At 41.6% G+C, this 22,251-nt stretch overlaps 1 protein-coding gene across 3 annotated transcripts; it reads right to left on the bottom strand.

Annotated features, from left to right (window-relative positions):
• Positions 1 to 895: 895 nt before the first annotated feature.
• On the bottom strand, positions 896 to 20,409 carry arhgap17b (Rho GTPase activating protein 17b). 3 transcript variants are annotated; one of them, XM_058049014.2, is made up of 21 exons: positions 20,079 to 20,409; positions 16,354 to 16,393; positions 9,560 to 9,664; positions 8,022 to 8,098; positions 7,821 to 7,932; positions 7,664 to 7,740; positions 7,440 to 7,542; positions 7,279 to 7,347; positions 7,117 to 7,198; positions 6,856 to 6,983; positions 6,463 to 6,574; positions 6,310 to 6,391; positions 6,154 to 6,234; positions 5,973 to 6,086; positions 5,817 to 5,908; positions 4,249 to 4,381; positions 3,532 to 3,783; positions 3,026 to 3,147; positions 2,350 to 2,748; positions 1,867 to 1,919; positions 1,434 to 1,583 (listed from the first exon to the last, which is right to left on the bottom strand). In XM_058049014.2, exons 1-20 carry the CDS (start codon positions 20,129 to 20,131, stop codon positions 1,912 to 1,914), a joined length of 2,241 nt encoding a protein of 746 aa, XP_057904997.2. In that variant the 5' UTR covers positions 20,132 to 20,409; the 3' UTR covers positions 1,434 to 1,583; positions 1,867 to 1,911. The 3 variants fall into 3 exon arrangements, with proteins under 3 accessions (XP_057904996.2, XP_057904998.2, XP_057904997.2); XM_058049013.2 differs by lacking the exon at positions 1,867 to 1,919 and having other exon boundaries at positions 896 to 1,583; positions 20,079 to 20,407; XM_058049015.2 differs by lacking the exons at positions 1,867 to 1,919; positions 3,532 to 3,783 and having other exon boundaries at positions 896 to 1,583; positions 20,079 to 20,404.
• Positions 20,410 to 22,251: the final 1,842 nt, after the last annotated feature.

The raw sequence follows: 22,251 nt of genomic DNA, 5'->3' as shown, positions 1-22,251 counted from the left end.
GCATGTGTGTATATGTGCACGTGTGTGTGTATGCGCGCATGTGTGTATATGTGCACATGTGTGTGTGCGCACGCATATGTGTATATGTGCACGTGTGTGTGTGCACGTGTGTGTGTATGCGCGCATGTGTGTATATGTGCACGTGTGTGTGTATGCGCGCATGTGTGTATATGTGCACGTGTGTGTATGCGCGCATGTGTGAATATGTGCACGTGTGTGTGTGCGCACGTGCGTGTGTGCGCGCACGCGCGTGTGTGTGCGCATGTGCGCACGCGCATGTGTGTGCGCACGCGCATGTGTGTGCGCACGCGCATGTGTGTGCGCACGCGCGTGTGTGTGCGCATGTGTGTGCGCACGCGCATGTGTGTGCGCGCGCGCATATGTGTATATGTGTATATGTGCACGTGCGCGTGCATATGTGTATATGTGCACGTGCGCGTGCATATGTGTATATGTGCACGTGCGCATGCATATGTGTATATGTGCACGTGCGCGTGCATATGTGTATATGTGCACGTGCGCGCGCATGTGTATATGTGCACGTGCGCGCGCGCATATGTGTATATGTGCACGTGCGCGCGCGCATATGTGTATATGTGCACGTGCGCGTATATGTGTATATGTGCACGTGCGCGTATATGTGTATATGTGCACGTGCGCGTATATGTGTATATGTGCACGTGCGCGTATATGTGCACGTGCGCGCGCATGTGTGTATATGTGCACGTGCGCGCGCATGTGTGTATATGTGCACGTGCGCGCATGTGTGTATATGTACATGTACTATTTGAATAAATATGGTAGTTACTGTACAGCTTAGCAGATGATTTGAAATAATGTTAAATGACCCCCCCCCACAAAAAAAAAGTACTCTGACAAGATTGTAACATCTTGAGTCTTTAATCATGGATGCAGCAACACCGGGATGTCATATCTGCACAAACGTAGCAAGTGCCGCCAAGAAACGGGATGTATAAAAGGGGAACACCTTGGTTTAGATACATTTGGTCAAAGCTATGAGCTGGATGGGGATCTGTCATTTACCAGCATTGACAATACTATTTTTAAATAAACAAGGCCATTAAGAATACAAATACCCTCCAGGTAATTTAGAGTAAAATCTATTCAAAGTGTATGTTGTACCCCAAGAACGACCAGACCCCAAGTATGTGCCAGTGGAAGACAAAGTGCAGTTCATATTGCACGTTTGCCTGAAGATTTGGTCAATGCCAACCATCATAAAAGCCAAACAGCATCAAATTTACCTTTTGTTATTTCTTTGGTCCTTTCTATTTCAAATGCACATCATTGTTAAATAGATTCATGATAATAATAAATACTATTATTTAGTATTACGCCTGTTGTCAGACTTGTAGCAGATTGCCTATTTTCAAAATAGCAAAAATAAAGCATGACCTCATGGAAGGCTCACAGGCAGGTGCTCTCTCTCTGCGTGCTGGGGTCCAGCATTGGTGGCGGTTGGTCCTGGGTGGGTTCTTGACCAGCAGGGGGCTGCTCTTGTTGGTTCACCGTCACCTCCGGGATCCAGGCTCGCCCGATCCCCTTTATGACCAGGCCACTGTCTAACACATCAGATGACAAAAGGCTTAATGAAATGTGTCATTACTATCTAGTACACCCGTACACACAGTTTTAGTTTCGTCACACGTTACAAACTAAACTAAGTGTTAGTTTCTGTGGGCAGGTGGGTTAAATAGCGGGACAAAACCGTGCATGCACGCTTTCCATCGTCTATGCTGGGTAACTAGAAAAAAAAAGCACGTACTGTATGTAAATATGCAAAGCCAACACCTGCAGCAACACACACACATGCAAGCATCACATGTCAGCCAGTTGGAATCTTACCATCGCCTGCCTTGCAAAGCCCGTCTTAACAGGCAGGCCGCCACCTCAGACATCTGCAATGTTACACACACACACACACACACACACACACACATCCTGTCATGCTTCACAAATCATCCACAGTCCCACAGAGCGTGTGCAGCAACACCACGCAATGAAACCCAAAGCCAGACACGTGAACATCAGCAGGGCACAAAGATGTTTAGTATATGTGTCTTTTTTTATGTACATTATAAATTGCATATATATGTGGTGTGTACATATTTAATTGTATGTGTATTTAAATGAATAAAATTGTAATTTGATATTTGTATGATTATAATTCAGAGAATACAAATGTTGAATGTATTATAGCATGTAGCCCCAAACCATAGAAGCACAGTAATTACTGTAATTAGAAGTGTGCCAATGCAACGTAAGGGCAGTTATTGTGTTCTTACTATGGTATGGTATGACTATGGTATGTCGGGGCGGAGGGTTTACCTGTGATGAACTTGGAAGCGGAGCTGAAGATTCCACCGTCGCTGACCGCAGGTTGGGGAGGCGGCGGCATGTTAGGCCGGGGCCGTGGCTTGGGCGCTGGCCGAGAGGGGCGAGGGAGAGATAAGGAGTGGTAGGAGGTCAGCGGGTGGGATTGGGGTCCGTCATGAGGCGGGGTGCCCGGCGGGGTTGGCGTCCTGGGCGGCGAGGGATCCTGCTCAGCCTGCTGGGGTGGGGGCGGCTGAGGCGGAGGGTGGCTCGGAGCGTGGATGGGGCTCTCTTTTCCCGGGTGGCGTCGGGGCGTGATGGGCGGGTGGTGAGCGGGCCCGGGTGTGTGGTTGCTGGACTGGGATGCGAAGGGGCTGGCTTGCTTGGGTGGAGCTGGTGCCTGTTTCTTGGTTCCTTTGGCAACAAAGAGGAAAATATATTATATTAGTACATTTATCACGCCCTTATTTGAATTGAAAAGGCATTTACTAGTGCAAACAAACAGTCTATTGGAGTAAATATGCCATAAATTAGTATTTTGTTTTTGCTTTTTTAGTAGGTTTAAAACTAAATTTGATATTACATGTAATTATTTCAAAACTATTTTAAATCCCTAAACATGTACTGTATATTCTATTTCTACTATATAATTAATATTACCAACCAAATGAGGGGACTAATTGTCTCTCACCTCTGCGGGCCATGTGAGGACTGGGCCCCCTGGACCCGCCCTGGGACTGCGGGGTTCCTGTTGTAAGATGGACTGAACCATTCCTCTGTGGAGGTGGGGTGGACGCCGGCTCCTGGCCTGGGCTGTAGACATAGGAGGTCCAAATAAGTATATGCACTGTGTGTGTGACTACATTTGATGCACAGTGTGCTACATGCACGATGCTACAAATACCAAGCTGGCAGGTTAGATCTTGAGACAACAACATAAGAGGATGCAACATTTGTTATTTTTTTTAAAAGTCATGCAGGATCAGACATTGTCACAAAACAGCAGCAGGCTTATTGAAAGCTGAGAAGGAAGAAGGAAGTAGTAAACATCACCTGTAAAAAAAAAAAAAAAAAAAAGGTTTTTGAATTTGTTGAATTCCGACAACAAAAAGGGGGCGAGGAGGGAGATCCTGATTGGTTGGACTGAGCAGGCGGCGTTGCGGGTGTAATTTGCAGCGACCTCAGCTCGCTCCTTACCTGCTCTCCTCTGCGCTGAGCTGGGTGACGCATTGAGGTTGCATACTGGCTACCCGCTGGGCCCCAGCAGCAGCAGCACCCGGACCGCCATCGGCCGAACTCAGCTGCTCGACCTCTGGGGTCGCCGCTTGGGGCTGGGGCTCAAATGAGACAGGTTCCAGTGGGGGCTGGAAGGTGGGTGAGGTTTGCTGTGGCTGCTTTCTAATAGTGGTGCCGGCTCTACGTGGGCTGGGCTCCGGATGTTTAACAGTGCTATGGAAGTGAGAGGGGGGAGGCAAACCACACACACACTTGTAAGACAACACCCAGACAGATGACGCCTCCTGAGTTGGAAGGACCTAGCTTGAAAAAATGTATACATTAAGAACCAAAATGGCCGCAGGGACAGAGAGATGCCAGGAATCCCACACAGAACCAGCAACCTGCAGTATGACCTAAGCTTTAATTGGAAACAAAGGCGATGACACACGTACACACAATAGAAGCACATAATGCCAAATGAAGAAAGCCACTAAAACTACCAGGGACTACAGCACAGCCTGGAACTTTGGACTAGGCAGATCTTCAGGGGGGGTTTCAGTGACTGTGATGGACTCGTCTGCCACTACATAATGAGCCGACACCGCCGGACCCCGTGAATCCTGCCTGTTGGGTGTCTTGGGGCGGGATTGGAGGGGGAGCGGCAGGCTGAGGCTGAGGTTGGCGCGGGACAGGTACCTGTCTTTACGGGGAGGTTGAGTGGCGCCGTCCCCGTCATGCCCCGCCACGCCGCCGGGGCGCTTCCTCTCGGAGTCTGGCGTCGAGGGGTGGGTGGGCATGGCGAACATGCCCGACACGTTGAAGTCCACCTCTGTACAGAAAAAAAAACAGGTGTGACGCAGCGCCAAAGGAACCCTGATGTCATCTAATGACTGACCTACACTGTCTACCTCCAACGTCATGATGCCTGGTGAAATACATTGTGGTTGTACTTCTACGTTTGTCCTACCTACATGTTTTCAGTTAGAGACAGCATGACACATGATGTGTGTTGCCTTTTTGCTAAACCTTTTCCTGAAAGGACAACAGTGCCAAGAAGAAAAAACAGGAGATGCTTTGCTGCGTTTAACTTTGGTAGGTTTCTACTTTGTCCCATTGCTGCTAGCTTTTGTGTAGAAAGGACTTTATACATTTTCTGACCAGTCTTGCACCCCCCATCTGTGTGGTGTTGGACAAAAAGTGCGGAGTCAACATGTAAAATGCTACATTAGCTTCTCCTGCTAGTTGGCTTATTACATGTTTGAATGTTTTGAATGTTAGTGGTCGTGACGATCCCACGTTATTTTGTTCCTGACACAACCATAAGTGAATTTCCGCAAAGTATCAGTTTGTTTATTTTTGTAGTAATGTTTACATTTAACATTAGAGCCCTCCTGGCATGAAATAACACCCCTATAGCCACCTTTACATTCATATTACCCAATATAGCATACAGAATAAAATAAAATAAGACTCGTACTTCGGACTGCACGGCGCACGAGTGGTTAACCCTAACCCTAACCTCACAGCTAGGAGACCAGGGTTCAATTCCACCCTCGGCCATCTCTGTGTGAAGTTTGCATGTTCTCCCCATGCATGTGTGGGTTTTCTCCGAGTACTCTGGTTTCCTCCCACATTCCAAACACATGCTAGGTTAATTGGCGACTCCAAATTGTCCATAGTGAGTGTGAATGGTTGTTTGTCTATATGTCCCCTGTGTTTGGCTGGCGACCAGTCCAGGGTGTACCCCACCTCTCGCCAGAAGACAGCTGGGATAGGCTCCAGCATCCACCGCGACCCTCGTGAGGAAAAGCGGTAGAAAATGAATGGATGTTTACATTTAACACTAGAGCTCTCCTGGCATGAAATAACACCCCTATAGCCACCTTTACATTCATAGTACCCAATATAGCATTCAGAATAAAATTAAATAAGACTCGTACTTCTGTGTGTGTAAATGTGTTCTAGTGCAAGGGACAGGAAGTGATGTCAGGGGCTTGACTTGGCATAATCCTGACATCTAGTGATCAGTGTAGAACACTTAACTCTTGATGCTTTCCATTTGTATTTTACTTGTATGCGTTTTGTTTTGAGTTTTTTCTAGAAACAGGTCATACTTAGCCACAAAAGAGCATGATTTAGGTATTATTTTTGGAAAACCCTGAAAGTGAAGGAGCGAAATTCAAAACCGTGAGGTGACGAGGGATTACTCTACATATGAAAGTACAGCTTCGTTTTGAAACATACATTTTGTTAGCTGCTATTACCTTCAGGAAAGAACCAATCAGCGTGTTGGATGATGGGCTCAATGATGGCGACTACGTGGACCGATGTCGCCGCAGCCATTTCTGCCAGCGTCCTGAGAGCGATAAAACGAGTCAGCTGGAGCGCCGTGTCAAACTTTGCCTGTGCCAAGTTCTTACCCTTCTGTTTTTGTCCAGAGCAGGTTGGGTCCCAGGACGATGGCGATGTTGCTGGGAGTCATCTTGTTGACGTCACTGTCTAGAGCTAGTTTGGCTAGAAACTTCACCAGGTACCTACAAGTATTCATTCAATCGCATGCTTATTATATTGTCTTATTTATGTATAGAAGGCAGCTCCTACCTGAGGTTGGCTTTGTGAGTCTTTGGTAAACTGTTACATGTCACCCACAAAGCCTGAAGTCTCTTGTCAGGGTCAGGCACACTGAAAATACAGTTCCCAGAGTTACCACTTGACTATGGGAACCCACTGGTGTTGTGTACGTGTGTGTATTGTTACTTGGATGCCTGCGTCCACTCATCGTACAGTCCAAAAGTCATGAGAGGTTCAGGAAGTTCCCTAAGGTAAGACTTGAGGGCTCCTGTGTGTAAACAAATGCAAAAGGTTTCACCTTTTTGTGGGGCCATAAAAGAAACTAAAGGCTGTCTTTACCGGCGACGGCATGGGGGTCGGAGTAGAACTCTTCAAGCTGGGAAGTGGAACAGTCCAGAGCGGCTTTCAGTTTTTTTAGCTTTGAAGCTCCGGCTGCTATTCTGAACAGACCCTGCAAGGTGGGGACGTAGAGTTAGTAGTGTCGGAGTGCAATCATGTAGTTGTCCAGTAGGATGCACTGCAGTGAAAGAGTTCAGCCTCTGTGTTGTGCTCTAGCCACAGATGTTTCCGGACTGAAAGCACACTCAACCTGCCAGCTTTCACGGCCATCACTTCAACTCTCTTGACATTATTTTGATAATGCAAAGTGGTGGCTATCATTAAGCATGCTGGGCTCAAATGTATGAGTGGGCCTGTACAATTCTCCATCCAGTTGAGACCTTTTCTCCATACCTCTTCCTTCATCCCAGTCTCCAGCAGCATCATGACACAGGCCTCAATGGGCAGAGCGATGTCTCGGTTGCTACGCTTCAAATGCTCCTCCAGCGCCATGCCGAACGCAGGCTGCTCTGTCCAGGAATCTGCAAAGACAAGAAGGAAGTGTAGCTAAACGTAGCTAAACTAAACGTTTTTGTGTAGTTTTTCTCCTCCACCCTCCTCGTAAAGATCTCTGTATTTATGATTGCTTTTGTTACAACATGCATTGCTGCTTACCTTGCTGTAATTGTATAGTCGGTATAACTTCTTCCAGAGCCGCCAGAGACCTTCTGTGGTAGTCAGCCTGAGCCTCTAATAACTGGAACACATGGCCAAACATTAATGTGGATCAAAACTGGCATCACATGAATCTTTTTTGCTGCTTTGCTCTACCCTCACCATGAGATAATAGCGTGCATATTCTCCTTCTTTGGATGCAAAGTTATACATGTCAGCCGATAGCTGGTCCTGAGGAAGAACATTTTTAAAAGTCTAGATGCATTAAAGAGCTTCAACTGCCTTAACTATGATCATAAGGTTGTTTCATGTAATAAACATACTTTGCATATTTCTACTTTGTTGAGTGTCTCGTCCATCTCGTCCTTGAGGGAGTCCACCTTAGCGGCCATGGCCTGGTTGTTAGACTTGAAAGCCTGGAGCCACCTTCATAACAAGAACAAATCATATAAAGATATGCAAAACAGTCTCATAGCCTCATAATCTAAGGTAATACGACAACATATTGCAAAAGTCAACAATTAAGAAGAAAATAAGTTTTGTGGACCTTGTCTTGGCAGAGTCATAGTCCAGGACCAGTTTGGCGAGTTGCTTCCGCTGTTTTAATATGTTAGGGATCTCAACCTGTGAGAGATCACAGCAGGAGAACATGTGGGAGTCAAATCATGTACTTCAGTAGGATTACACGTGTAGCTAATGTGTACCTCAGCAAGCTGGTTGAGAGGATCCATGATGTCCCTCTCGATCTGCACTTCATGCACCATCAGTTCCGTGGCTAACTTGCTCTCTGCCTCGCCGCACACATCCATCATCTTGCTGTTTATGTATAAATACAAAAATAAGTTAGATCCTACAATCACTGCACTCAAAGAATAGCTAAAGTATTTCAGTATTTCATTTCTCACCCAATCAGACTCTCGTAGCCTAACTGTGTGCCGCCCTCTTGCATGGCCTGGGAAAGTGCATTCAAGGGCAGCTTTTTCTAAACAAACATAATAATATAAAGTCACACACACAAAAAAAGGCAACGCAATAACCTGTACATTATGACAGTTTTTCAAAAATATTAATCATGCTATTTTGTCATTGAATATTAAATTAAGCATTTCCAAGCATAAAAATGGCAAAATTAATTCTAAGGCATTCAGAAGACAACAGAAGAGGATGCAACGAGTACAGTGGTCAGTAGGTGTCAATGTTACTGTAATGTTCTGTGCGACATCGGAACAACAGCCTTTTATTGCAGGTTTGAATTATCTCACAACAGGAACAATAATACCCTAATAATAATAATAATAATCCCTAATAATACCAAAAAAATCCCTAATAAAAACACAGGTTACTGTTGCAGCATTAACCCACTGCAAGCTGAAACTCAACTCTGAACCCCCAACCTCACTTTCTGTCCGGCACGCACTCTGCTCCTCGAGGGAACATATTTATTGTAACACACACAAGAACGATTCTTATTTATGTCTTGTATGGCTTATTTCGGCACAATGACGATAATATAATAATCACAATGATAACATGCGCTACGGTTGTGGCCATATTCCAGCAAAAACTCTGAAACCCTGACGTCACTTCCTGTGCACACGTCCAGGACATATTTACAACTACAAAAATATTCCATGTATGAAGAAGAAATCCTACTTTGTGGAAATTCACTTAGCACGGTTGGATCTGGTACCAAATAAACACAGGCTTACTGTACTACTGTACCCCTCCCCAACTATGGCTTATACAGTATTTTGGCATTTTTATCAATTCTATCTAAACTACCATTTAACAAAGGCAATGAACCATAATCTGTATGGTTGTCCGTTATGATTACTGTAGGTACTGCAATGGGGGCACTGGCATTTGAACATACTATATTGTACCCATTCCTACCCCCATGACTGCTAACTGTGGATAGCTTCTCATGTGCCTGTGCACTAGCTTTGAGTGACTGAGTACGTTTAAGTATCAATACATTGTGTTAGCAGACCAATATTTCAGTAATACAATGGTGATTTTACATTGATAAGTGTAGCTAAAGTAGTCACTGAACTAAAAAAGCAGATTTCCAACACTGGCCAATGGTTCTATTATATATATTATTCATTATGAATAACATCAATAGCATCATGGCATATGTGCATTAGTTACTGGTGAGGTATGCATTTTTATGTCCATAACCACAAAACCAAAATAACCCCCCTTCTGTATGTGTTTGTAAAACATTTGTCTTACACAGCAGAGAAACTTTGTGTTCATTGCACAAGATAGCATGTTCTTGTCAGTGACATATCCAAACAAAGCGTACTTTGTTATGCAATATGCTGCCTTCTACTCCGGCATCTTTGAGTCATTCTTCCAAGTGTTGATTGTGCAACATGTTGCCATAGTGCTGTGGAAGGGTGTGTACAGGAGAGTGTTGAAAGACTACTGCATTACTTACGTGTCTTTTCTCCGAGTCTGTGCCCAGCTGACCCTGCAGACAGGACGCCAGCTTCTTGTGCGTGTTGTGCGACATCAAGCGCACCAGTTCCATGCGCCTCTCGATCTGAGTGTGAACACAACACACGCATTAACACCCTGTCACATACAGAGACAGCGCTGTGTTTAAACAGTTTCATCCTCGAGGAAGCAGGTGAGGGCTCCAAATGCAAACACAGATGCTTCTCCATTTCACATCCATCTGTCAACTTTCCATCCTATTCTTGTTTTTATTGAAAAAGGGGGATTGTGGATTGGTGTTCCCCTTGTGTGGTGATGCAACAGACAACTAAAAAACAGGCTGAGGCATTTGAAGGCAAAAAGAGATGACACAACTCTACAATAAAAGAGAGCATGTTTGGTGCAGTTTTAAGGCAACAAAATTGCCACAAGGTGCACCACTGCCTTTTATAAGAACACTGCCTGTAACTTTACCATCACAATACACACTGCACAACAACCAGAAAGTGAAAACCAAAAGTGAAATCTTTGTTGACATTACGCAGAGGGGAAATTTGAATGCATTCTTACACATGCACACACACTTCACTTTTGTGCTGTTTATGTTGTGGCATAGTTTTTTATATACATATTTTGGCTAAATATATATGGCTACATTTGTGTCCAAGTGAAACTTATGCTTGAAATGTATCACAAAAAGCTGTTTCTTTCTGATGAAAAGTCTTTCTTTGAGTATATACCATGTCTATACAGCCCTAGAACATAATAGTCTGTGTGTTACAGCCTTAAAAATATATATAGTAATTGTAAACAAATAAAGATAGCTACTTTATTGCTGTTTATTTTGGGAACCTACAAGGAAACACTGTCAGCAATACAATGTGTTTGTTTATCCACTAACCACAGCATATGGTGTTTTCTTGTTTTTCTATAAAAATGCTACTAAATTCCCCTGAGAGAGGACTCCTTCATTAGCATCTTTTTGAACTTCCATCTGACCAAGATGGCATCATCTAAGAGCACACTTCCTCTTCCTGTTTCAAAATAAACAATGCAGCTACGTGGGCGCCTCATTATGTGTGGGATTCTCTCATCTTGAGATCTCATCTTTTTGCAAGTTCTCTATAACTTTTAGTCCTTTCTGACGCCAAACCACAGCTGGATTCCCCTGTCTGGATCCAAATGATTATCTCACCGTTAGCTCAGGTTGACACAGGAGAGTCTGTCTTGTCTTTCGTTTGATAGCTCGATCGGATCCAGACTTGGATCTCTAACAGGGGCCAGAAAGAAAGTACAGTGGCCTGACAGACTGCAGTGTTGGCGGGTCTGGAGTGAACCGGGTGATCCCATTGTCTGGTGCTGATGAGTGCTGACCCGAGTATTCCAAGAAAAACACGTTCACTGTACAAAATGTCATGTCTGTGGTTTAGGACAAACATATTTGAAATTAGACTCAGACCTTTTTAGCAGGTCTGCAGTGTGACTCAAGCATCCAAGGACCTACTTCTTCCATGGAGTACATTTGAACAGGAAAAACATCAAGAACACAGAAAGCATGCTTGTATCTACACTCCAGCTCAACAGGGGGCAGTGTGTTACAAAATAAGTCTTCACTCGTTAAAGTGAAACCATTAAAGACAAGAAAAAAGGGAAAATCATCATGGGTTTTGGGACTTTTTCTTTGGATTTTTGCAACTTGTTCTGGCCTCAACAGTGAGTGTTAAAAGAAGAACCTAATGCAACAACTAGCTAGGAGCGTATTTTAACATTAGACTGTGATGCTAAACATTTTTAATCTAAATTATTTCAACTTTGTCATTAAAAGGTGAAGACTGACTGACTGACTGTTTTATTGTTGTTAGTATTTTACAATTCCTACTTCTATATTAAGAGTGGTCAACATATCTTTACACTTTTTGGGTCATAGTTTGACCTTGAAACAGACTTTTTTTCATCACTTCTTCACACAAAATGGGAAACTACAGACAAAAAAAAAGTGCCAACGTGATAGATTGGTGGCAAATCGGTTCCTCAATTTTCATTATTCAATTCTAGACTACTTTTATGGGGAAAATAGTTTGGATTTTTACAAAATACAGCCTTGTGGAGTGGGCAATTTAACAATTAACAGAACACAGACAATCTCTCCTGCCTTACCTACAAAACTGTCCAAAGGTTTACAATATGGTTATTCAAATCCCCTGTCTGCAAACAGCTGTAAGTGTGGAGAAACCGCTGATGCCCTTTGACCCACGACAGTTAAAATATGTAATGTCCAACAAGCACAGATGGAGGCACAGGTAACAGGCACACTTCTGTTCCACTATGATCAGTAGCATGATAGCAACATAGCTGACAGAAACTAAAACCCAACTTCTGAATGAATTTGAACAGAAATAATCTACCTGCTAGGTGGGAAACAATAGTGATACCTGTGCCTAATTAGCTTGACTTAGCAGCAAAGGAAAGAACAGCAACCAGATGGAATAGCCAACTAAGTAAAGTTGACTTAACAGCATTTCAGAACCTAGCTAGCATATAGAGTGGAACCTTGGTTAGTGGCTAGGGCTGGGCGATATGGACCAAAACTCATATCCCGATATATTTAGGTAGAATATCAATGTTACGATATATATATATCGATATTTTTTTAGAGTTTAGACAAAAGTCAAAGCCGAATAGGAGTGCAGTTTTATTAAAATGTAAAAAATATTCGAGTAAATAAATTATATTCTTATTCTATTATCTTTTTAAAATAAATATAGAAAAAGGAAAATATACTGTTCAATCTGCACTCACGGTTGTCTCTGCAACCGGGTTAACGCCGTTAGCGCTTCCATCTCACGTTCCCCATGACGGCAGACAGTAAACATGCTTGATGCAGTCTTTTTCGCCGTTCACTCCCGCTGTGCAGCCTCTCGACCTCCATATTTTCGCGGGGATATCCGATCATTTGACGTAGCGAAGGGATGCTAACAGCTGCTCCAGAGTGTCAACAATTGCGCAAGCGGCAAGCTACAAACGTAATAAGATGAACATCCATAGTTGCACACTTGCTTAAGGAGTCGGTATGACACAAACCAATAAGAAAGTAATAAATAAAGCACTATTAAACACTAAAAACGCTGCAAGAGAGCTGTCGTAACTAGCTTGCACTCGGACGGCGCCATCTTGAAACATGAGACCTGCGCATCAAATCCAGTATATATCGATATGAACAATATGCTTGTTTTTGATATCGTGCTTAACAGAAATATCAATAGAAAATATCAATATATCATCCAGCCCTATTCGTGGCATTATTTCCTTCAGGAGGTCCGGCTCTGACCCAAACCATTTTCCCATAAGAAATAATTTAAATCCAACTAATACCTTCCAGAAAGCCAAAAATGTTAGCCCAAAAAACCTTTTTAAAATTATACACTATACGATACAGGATACTTATGAATAATGAATGACTATGTAGGGTAAATTTAAGGCTGACTTTTATAAGCAGATGCTCTTTTCACTATGAACCCTCCAACTTAAACAAAGATGCAGCAAATTTATGGCTAAAATAACTACAGTTCCCATGATGCTTAGAGTGCAGATTCGAGAAGTAGTGAATGGTAATGAAGTGGATTTTAATATCATGTTTTGAATTTTTATGCAGCAACAGTGTTTTGATCTTACGTAGGTTTGATCAAGTGTAGAATTACTACAGCTACTGCTACTTCAAAGTTCCCAGCATTTTGATAAGGAAAATTAGAAACACTATTGAATGAGAAATAACTTCTGACAAAACAGGTAGATGTTGTCCTGTGGTGTGTCGCTGCCATATTGTGTTTTTGAGCAGTCATGTATTCGATAAAGATAAAAGTCATCTTATATGTTACTTTATCCCTTTCATCATTGATTTACATGTATTTATTTTTTGTGCATGTAAAAGTATAAAGCCGTGTTTTAACATTTTTTAGAGTCAACCACTAATGACATCATAGACAGGCAACATGGCAGCCATTTTTTTAGCAACTTTGTGATAAAAATACATTTCTGAAGATAGTTGGACTCACACAGCATATCAGTAATACGATACGCACGCCATATTGTACGCTAACAGGAAAATGTACCCAAATCAAGGCAAAATTTTAGCATACATTTGAAAAAAAAAAACATGCTAACCAGGGCAGACGCTAACGGAGGTTCCTCTCTACATTAGATATCACACTTGTGTATACATTGCTATAAATAAAATTTATGTTTATTACATAGAACTTTGCCAATAAAAGCCACACAAGTCGCAAGTCTCTTATCGTAAAGTAACATTCAAATTTACCATTACGTCCATCAAGTACCATTAAGTACTATTTATATAGTGATGTCGCTGTGGAATTTATTCCTACCAACTATTTATTTGATAAGTGCTAAACATATAGCATCAGCAACAATATGCTACAGATGTTAAAAAACATGTGTCCCAACTCAAGCAGGACATGTCCAAACAGGATCATCGCCTCAGTCGGCACAAAAACACTAGAAAAGCAAAAGGGAGAAGACTACAACTACTACGGAATGGAAAGCAGAGCGTCAAATTTCACATTTCGGAGGCCTCTGGGAAGGGTTTGCAGGAGCGTGCTGGAAAGAAAAAAAAACTGGAGGGAAATTTGTCTTTTTACTGCTTCGGTTTGGAAGACTGGAAAGGAGCTAAAAAGAGAATAATGACTCTATAATAGATGACTGATGAAGCAGTGATTCCGACACTTCCACCGCACTGCCGCTTACATTCCTTACTGCAGGAATGTCCAACTCAGCAGCACAAAGCTCCTGACATTCAAGAGGACAAGCGAATGCCTTGCCTTCTCTTTCTACGGGTTTACCATCAAGTTAGCATAATTACTAGACAGAACAGAGGTTGATCACCAAGAATTACTCATCATCTCCCTTCTTGTCTGGATGAGCTCGCTTTCTGCAAGTACTTTTTTCCAAGCGGTGATGTCAGTCCCATCCCCCACTGACACACAAGTAGTGTGATTTGAAGATAGCACAACATTGCCTGGATTTGCCTTTAGTGGAAAACCACAAAAGTCTCCTCCCACAGCTGCCAAACCCTGAATGAAAGACTCGCCATGATGGTGTCATTCCAAGTCTTGCCTTGAGACTTGATGATGACTTTAGCAGACGGAGGAAAAAGGACTTCCATATTTGACTTTTCAAGAACAACTGAAACGTCAATTTTACCTCTTTGACTGAGCTAACAAAGCTGTCCATAATAAGTTTAAAATGAGATAGGAGACTGTATCTCTGAATGTTCTAAACCAGGGGTCTCAAACTCAATTTACTTGGGGGCCACTGGAGCTCAGGTCTGGGTGAGACTGGGCCACAAAAACCACACATTTATTAAAAACAAAAAAATTTAAAAAACTTCGCTTTGGTTCCAATTTTCTACAAGAAAAGCTCTGATAAAACATTCCACTGTTCTCAAATATCTTACTTTTTATTTTTCTACACAAAATAAGATGAAAAATAAATGAACAAATCAAGAATAAAGAAAATCAATCAATCAGTAATAAATAAATAAATATAATAATAATAAAACGGCAAATAATAAAAACTTAAGAAACCACATATAGTTGGTGGGTAGACAAATTATTTTTTTCAGATTAAAATTAACAAAGCATTATTAGAGCCCTGTAGACATGACAAAACACGACTATAGTCACATTTATACTTTTTTTATTTACAACATATTGCGCAACTGCAGGGTCTCTGAGACACATGCTAACTCGCAAACTAGAGAGCTAGCGACCTAAACGGTAGCCTCCAAGTTATTTCCTTTAAACTTAAATAGCCAAAAACTTACCACTTCCACACGGATAGGGAGGATAACTATTAACAGTTATTTAACCTTTATCATGAACATTAATCAAACATAATAATTTTTTCTGGGTACATGATCAGCATCCATATCAAACTTGCGCGGGCCGCACTAACATTAAAATTTCATATCAAGGCGGGGGCCTCAAACTAGTGTCCTGCGGGCCACATTTGGCCTGCGGGCCGCGTGTTTGAGACCCCTGGTGTAACTTATTGTTCGGAGAATACGGTATTTTCTCTCTTACCTGCTAAGATAGCTGGAATGAAATAACAATAACGCTTAATCCACTAACATATAGTAGCAGCTATGTACAGGAAATTAGCAAGTAGATAAAGAATCTATGAAGCTTCACGTTATTGAAAGAGTTGCCTTCTAATTTGTTTGCCAACAAGTATATTGTGATATACTGTATGACATACGGTATGTAGTATGGGAGTTGCCTTCTTTGCTCTGTTGTTGCATTTTGGAGGGGTTTATGCAGCTTTAAGACCGGCATCAGACCGACATTGCACGGCAATACTTTTATACAACTGGAGGTCAATCTCCATTTATTGGTGATGTACATGTAGCGGTCTGTGCCAGTGACTCTCTTGCAGTCAAGAGTTTATGATGTTTCTCAGTTGATTGTTTATACTTCTCTCTATATATACACTTCTTATACAATCTTCTTTGCAGTTTAGGTAAATAGACGCTCTGTGTATAAATACACCATTTACAAAAACTAACTAACCAACAAGAATCACATGAATAGCTCTGGCATTCTTAGTTTTGGGTTTGATGGGAGGTTTTAATGTCATACAACTGCAGTCTCATGACAGCACACTGCTTGTCATTAAATCACCAAATATTGACCTTCATCATCCAGAATAGTCTGACACACAACTGGCAGTATTTGTGGGTGAGAAAAACACACAGTCATAAAATCAACATGGCATTTTTACCTGAAGAAGATCATCACTCAGCACCTCGGTCTTCTCAGCCCTGTGAAATGACAATAAAATTATTTAGTATGAATACAACACCATACATAACATTGTTGTTGCACTTTGTCACATTTTCTGAAACAAAACTTAACTTGCTGCATACACACAGCTTATATATATATATACTATATATATATATATATATATATATATATATATATATATATATATATATATGCTTACACAGCAAGCCAGCCTAACCTGTCTGCAGTGTGCACATGATACACTTGATAAGTTAAACAGTGTTTGCCTGAATAAGTCGCACACTCAGCATGAAGCTCCTTTCTATGATGGAGCTATCAGATTCTTCCAACATGTCCCAACACAGACACACACTTCCTGTTGTGTCACTTGTGTTTGTTATGGCAACAGGACATGGAGAGCGTGTGAAGCATGGTGGAGGTTGTCAAGTGGCTTGTTGGTGTATCAGGAACATTCACAGTGATGACATCACTTGTCCGAAGCCTCTCAAAGGAATGCTAAAAATTAGGGCTGAACTATGACAACACAGTATGACTAATATTCTATTATTATTTTCCCATTGAGCCTCGTCAAAAACAGGCCACGCCATGTGAGGGACAGTAACAGAATGGCAGGATTTGATAATGTCAATGGTAACTACTCCATTTTTAAATTATCATATAAAAAACTGACTACTTACTGCTTACTGAATTTAACAAATTAAATTGTAACAATACATAGTAAATCATTCCTAGTTTTCTAATTCCTAATTAAGAGACTCCGGCTTTGTGATCATTTTGAGGACAGCTCTAGTCTAGTTAATTCTCATAGACTTGGTGGGACACACACCAGTCAGACTAGATAGGACAGCGCTAGTGTAGTTCATGCTCAAAGACTAGGTGGAACACACACACCAGTCAGATTAGATAGGACAGCTCTAGTCTAGTTCATACTCAAAGACTGGGTGGGACACACACTAGTCAGACTAGATAGGACAGCTGTAGTCTAGTTCATGCTCAGAGACTTGGTGGGACACACACCTGTTGGACTAGATAGGACAGCCCTCATCTAGTTCATACTCAGACTGGGTGGGACACACACTAGTCAGACTCGATAGGACAGCACTAGTCTAGTTCATGCTCAAAGACTAGGCGGAACACACACACCAGTCAGACTAGATAGGACAGCTCTAGTCTAGTTCACGCTCAAAGACTTGGTGGGACACACACCAGTCGGACTAGATAGGACGACACTAGTCTAGTTCATACTCAAAGACTGGGTGGGACATACACCAGTCAGACTTGATAGGATAGCTCTAGTCTAGTTCATGGCCAAAGACTTGGTGGGACACACACCAGTCGGACTAGATAGGATCCTATATAGAGAATACAATAACCTGGATGAATGAGAATATTCACGGGCATATTTGAGACGGTGTGATGGGTTTTCCTGACTTGACAGTGGCATCTACAAATATGATATTAATAATTGTGAAGACTTAAGTGTGTAATGTATTTAACAATGGAAATTACGATGTTATAGTTTTAAATGACATTTGTAACTAATTTCAAATTAAACAGTATTTGATGCTGCTGCTATTAGTTACTTTAATAAAGTGCTTTTGATGTAAAAAAAAAAAAAAAATGTAAAAAACGGTGGTACCACCTGACATGAAAAATAAAATAATGTGCATATGACTTTCTCTATCACACTTTTAAAGATCACAGCTTTTAAAAGATCTATGAGATTCATTTTTAAAAGTCACCACAGTGTGTGTGTTTGCGGACAGGTGTGCCACCTAGCATTTGGGGGGTTTGAGGTGCCAAAACAAAAATTGATGGGATTATTTAAAATAAAATGATGCATTTGAGACACAAAAACATGCATGTCATTGAACATGTGTGCCTAATGTTGTGGCTTGTATGATCTCTACAGACCTCCTTCCTCCCAGTACAGGCTAACACTGTGGAGCCTCACTGGGATCAATTAACCCTCTTTATAGGTACGTTATTGCTGTTGTATGATGTATGAAATGAAACCTAAGAAGAAATATAGAATGTACTGTCCTAGACAGATTGATTCCTTTTGCCTTTTAGAAGGTTTTTAAAATCATTATTTTTCTCAAGCTGCTGCACCTCCCATGAAATCTTCTGATTCGTTTTTGACCAGCGAGTTTCATGTCAAACCTCTGACCTTGTGTAAGCGTATGGAAAGCCCCAACCCACCCCCACCACTTTAATAGCAAGCTATGGACCAAATGTGAGCTTCCAGTCAATGTTCAAATCACATAATAATTGCTTTCCACATCCGATTGCTTCAGCTCGGCAGGAAAAAGGTGTGTGCTCAATATGTTGATCTCTATCAGTAATACCTGCAGCAGAGCGTGACCCTGACCAGCTGCCATTGTTCTAAGAATACACTTAATACAATGTGAGCCAACAAGCCAAAAACATGCAGCAAAACAAGCTGTGTGGGTACAGAAATGAAGTTGTGCACTAATCTCTGCTATGTTATCTAATGTAAATAATGTTTCCATTCAATTAAACTGGTTGCCTTTTTTACTGGAACACCCCTCAGTGGCCCACAAGCTGCTTTTCACTGCGTCCCTGGGTGAAAAACAGCCACAAAACGCTGACTCGACACAATCCCTCTGTGGCCAACTGACCCTGCCTGAGCCAAATAGAGATACTACCACGTCATTTAAAAAAACAACATCATGACCAATGTTAGCACTGTTACACACACTCCACTTGATGTATGTCTGTGGGCGTGACGGTAAAGTTTTACTACTCTTCCGCAACATATTGAGGAATGAATGTAAAGAATCCCGAGCCAGAGGCACATGTTAGTTGGTAAGGAAGACTTTTGGAAAACAACATTACAGCCAATGCAGCAACAAATGGAGGCAAAGGCTGTTTCTTTTGATGACACATGTGTCAACGGTGGGTCCAGGACACTGCAGTTTCTCCAGCGAGTTTGACACCCCTGCCCTATGGGGGGGCCAGCAGGAAATACCGATGTACAATTACAAGAGCTCTGGCCTCAACCCCATCAAACACCTTTGGGATGTACAGGAACAGAGATTGTGAACCAAGGCCCTTGACCACACAAATATACAAAAATTCTCAGTTTCAACAGTTCTTGCTTAGTTCCATGCTTGCAGTGATTGCATGAACACAGGCTTCCATCTTTGTTGTACAATTTGCACAAAACTGTGCTCTGATGTCACATGGTGCATTTTATGTATCAGTGATGGACATAGAGAAAGGTTCTGTGTCTGTAATGTGTTATGTTATTATTCAAGCAGTAATTGCTTGACTGCTGCTAACACAACATATAATGTAAATGTAATGTAAAAAAACAAATGTTGAATGTTTTGTAACAGTTGTTACAGCTGCTTTGAGGTTTCAGTTGCCCACCTATGATGTATGAGCAACAATACAAACACCAAGTACAATGACAAACAGATAAATGAATGGTATTTCTGACAGTGTCAATACAAACTGAGCATTTAAATTACATTACAATGGGCACCTAATAAACACATCAACCAATCAAGTATACAAATTAACAAGGTTATCAAACACAGAAATCTAATAAACTACAACAGTTTTAGCAACAGTTAGCTTTGACTTGATAAAAGTAGCCTTACGACCCCGCCCACAAAGAATACAAAATGACTGCCATTAAAACACAACATTTTATGATAAAAAAACACTCACCTTCCGACTGTTTGGTTGGCAAGTTGCCTCATACGGTTAAATTGTTTTTTCATGTTTCTCGTCCTCTGGGTCCCCCCTTTCAATTAAACAAAACCAACAAAGTAACACCTCCGTGGAAGTTTTCAAAGACCGTGCTTCCAAAAAGTGACGTTAGCCATTGTGGCACAAAAAACCTCCCTCTTCCCTGCTCGGTAGGAACTCCCAGAACAAGTCCGAAGCGGGAAATAAGGTGGAAGGACTTGTGTCACCCTTGAACAACTGACAACATGTCAGTGAAGGCAGCGTACTAGCGAGGTGGTAGTGAAGCACAAAGGAGGAAGTAACGACGGTACTTCCCTACTGTAGGCTACAATGTGTGACGTCACGTGATGCCTCTGCACGGCAGAGACAATTCATTAGGTACGTCTTCAAGTCAAATCCAATGAAAAAGCGGCATCAGAAAGTCAGCCTTAAAAAATAATAATGGTCACGCGTGTTCGAGTGTATTATGGGTTATGAGTCATTAGAATATATTAATATAATATTATTTAACTGTTTCATAGTACATTTGTACCTAAAACTGACCACGAAAATGAGCGCAATCAATCAGTGCAAGCGTATATAATGAGGTAATGCAGTAGCGCAATACAAACAACAAACATTTTTATATTCAATACTACGTAGTAATTCCTTTTTAACTTGAAAGTCATAAAATACGCAATAAAATAATGATTGACAAGCGTATTGCATAAAGTTAAATAAATAAAAATAAGGGCGAGTAATTTATGAAATGTCTCCAGGTGCTTTCAATCAGCGGCTGATTGCAGCTCTTGTTTCCCACCTGGCTCCCTGCCCCTGAAGGGTTCATCCTTTATGCTACAAGCTGCTTCAAAACGGTAAGAATCAAAACAGTTTTTTTAAAGCAGTCCTTCCTGTTTATTTGCAGAGCACATGATGCTCAGGAAAAGTGTTTGTATGTGTCATTGGCGGCACTCCTCAGTCTTATCGGCCTTATCTCGATTCTTATTACAAGTGGCCATGATGTAAAAACTCCTATAGGACTCCTGCCTAGTGACCTCTGGACTTTTGCAAAGGAATAAATGCTTTGTTCATAGAGCCCACGACTGTTGTACTTTGGGACTTAAGTACTGTTAAGCAGCTAAGCCGATTTTGAATGTCGTGTTAAGCACCTGTAACTAATAATTTCAGCATTTTTCGTGAAGTGGTTTGCAACAACATAGCTCCGTTTCAAATTAAGAGGAAAAAAAAAGACTGGCCCATCCGTCAATATTTGAGCACTGTCTCCATCTAGCGGTGGTTTGCACAATGTCAGCTGTTTGTTTTTTTTCGTTTTTTTTATCGGGCATCTTGGCGGCCTCCCTCCCTTCCTTCCTGCCTGACCACTCAGTTTAATCACGGATTTAACCGCATCCTTTTGTAGCCATCTCTTGTCCTAAAGTCTTCAATTATCTTCTGTATCTGTATTGACGTCATAATTGTAGCAGGAATACTAATGAACCAATCACAATGACACAATCACCATGACACTGAAGGCATCAGCTAACTGGATTTTGAAGAATTATGGTATGGTAATGGTTTTATTTCATTTGAACATGCATCAGATTACAATTGAATGCATCACGTTCACAGTTCCACATGTCCAAAAGGAGTAGGAAGAAGCAAAGCTTATTAAATCCTACCCCTCCATCTGGTACTTTTACAATCAGTAACTGTTACATTTGTTCACTTCCTGCTTTCCTAATAGTTTTTTTTTGTCACGTACCGAAGTCCGAGGTGATATGACCATCCAATGACATAATGGGTACCATAGTAAGTGTCAATATAGTGATATGTAGAGCACATCATGACTGGTTCAAGACTCTTCATCCTTGTATTTAGCAAACATCAACTGCTTGTATTGTTTCTTGAATTGGCTCATCGTTGTGCATTGTTTGAGGGTCTTACTCAATCCATTCCATAGTTTGATTCCACATACTGAAATGCTATGGCTTTTTAACGTAGTCCTAGCATATTGTGATTTTAGAAATAAGGAGTTAGTATGTTCTCTGTAGGTGGCATGACCTGACTGACCTTTTTTGCAGTACATTTAGCGAGTGAAGATTGCTTTTATAGTTATTAGCCCATATTTCCACCCAATAAGTAAGATATGGTAGAACCACAGAGCAATAAAGAC

This window comes from Doryrhamphus excisus, linkage group LG16 (assembly GCF_037039965.1).
Source record: "Doryrhamphus excisus strain RoL-2023G ecotype Guam linkage group LG16, RoL_Dexc_Guam_v1.1, whole genome shotgun sequence".
Taxonomy (NCBI): domain Eukaryota; kingdom Metazoa; phylum Chordata; class Actinopteri; order Syngnathiformes; family Syngnathidae; genus Doryrhamphus; species Doryrhamphus excisus.
This window is presented reverse-complemented; position numbering and strand designations above follow the sequence as displayed.

Coding starts and splice junctions, on each gene's coding strand:
- arhgap17b (XM_058049013.2), bottom strand. CDS start 20,131: ATGAAAAAACAATTTAACCGTATGAGGCAACTTGCCAACCAAACAGTC. Junction 5,909..5,972: donor CTCTGGACAAAAACAGAAGG/GTAAGAACTTGG, acceptor TATCGCTCTCAG/GACGCTGGCAGAAATGGCTG. Junction 4,382..5,816: donor TGATTGGTTCTTTCCTGAAG/GTAATAGCAGCT, acceptor TTTTCTGTACAG/AGGTGGACTTCAACGTGTCG.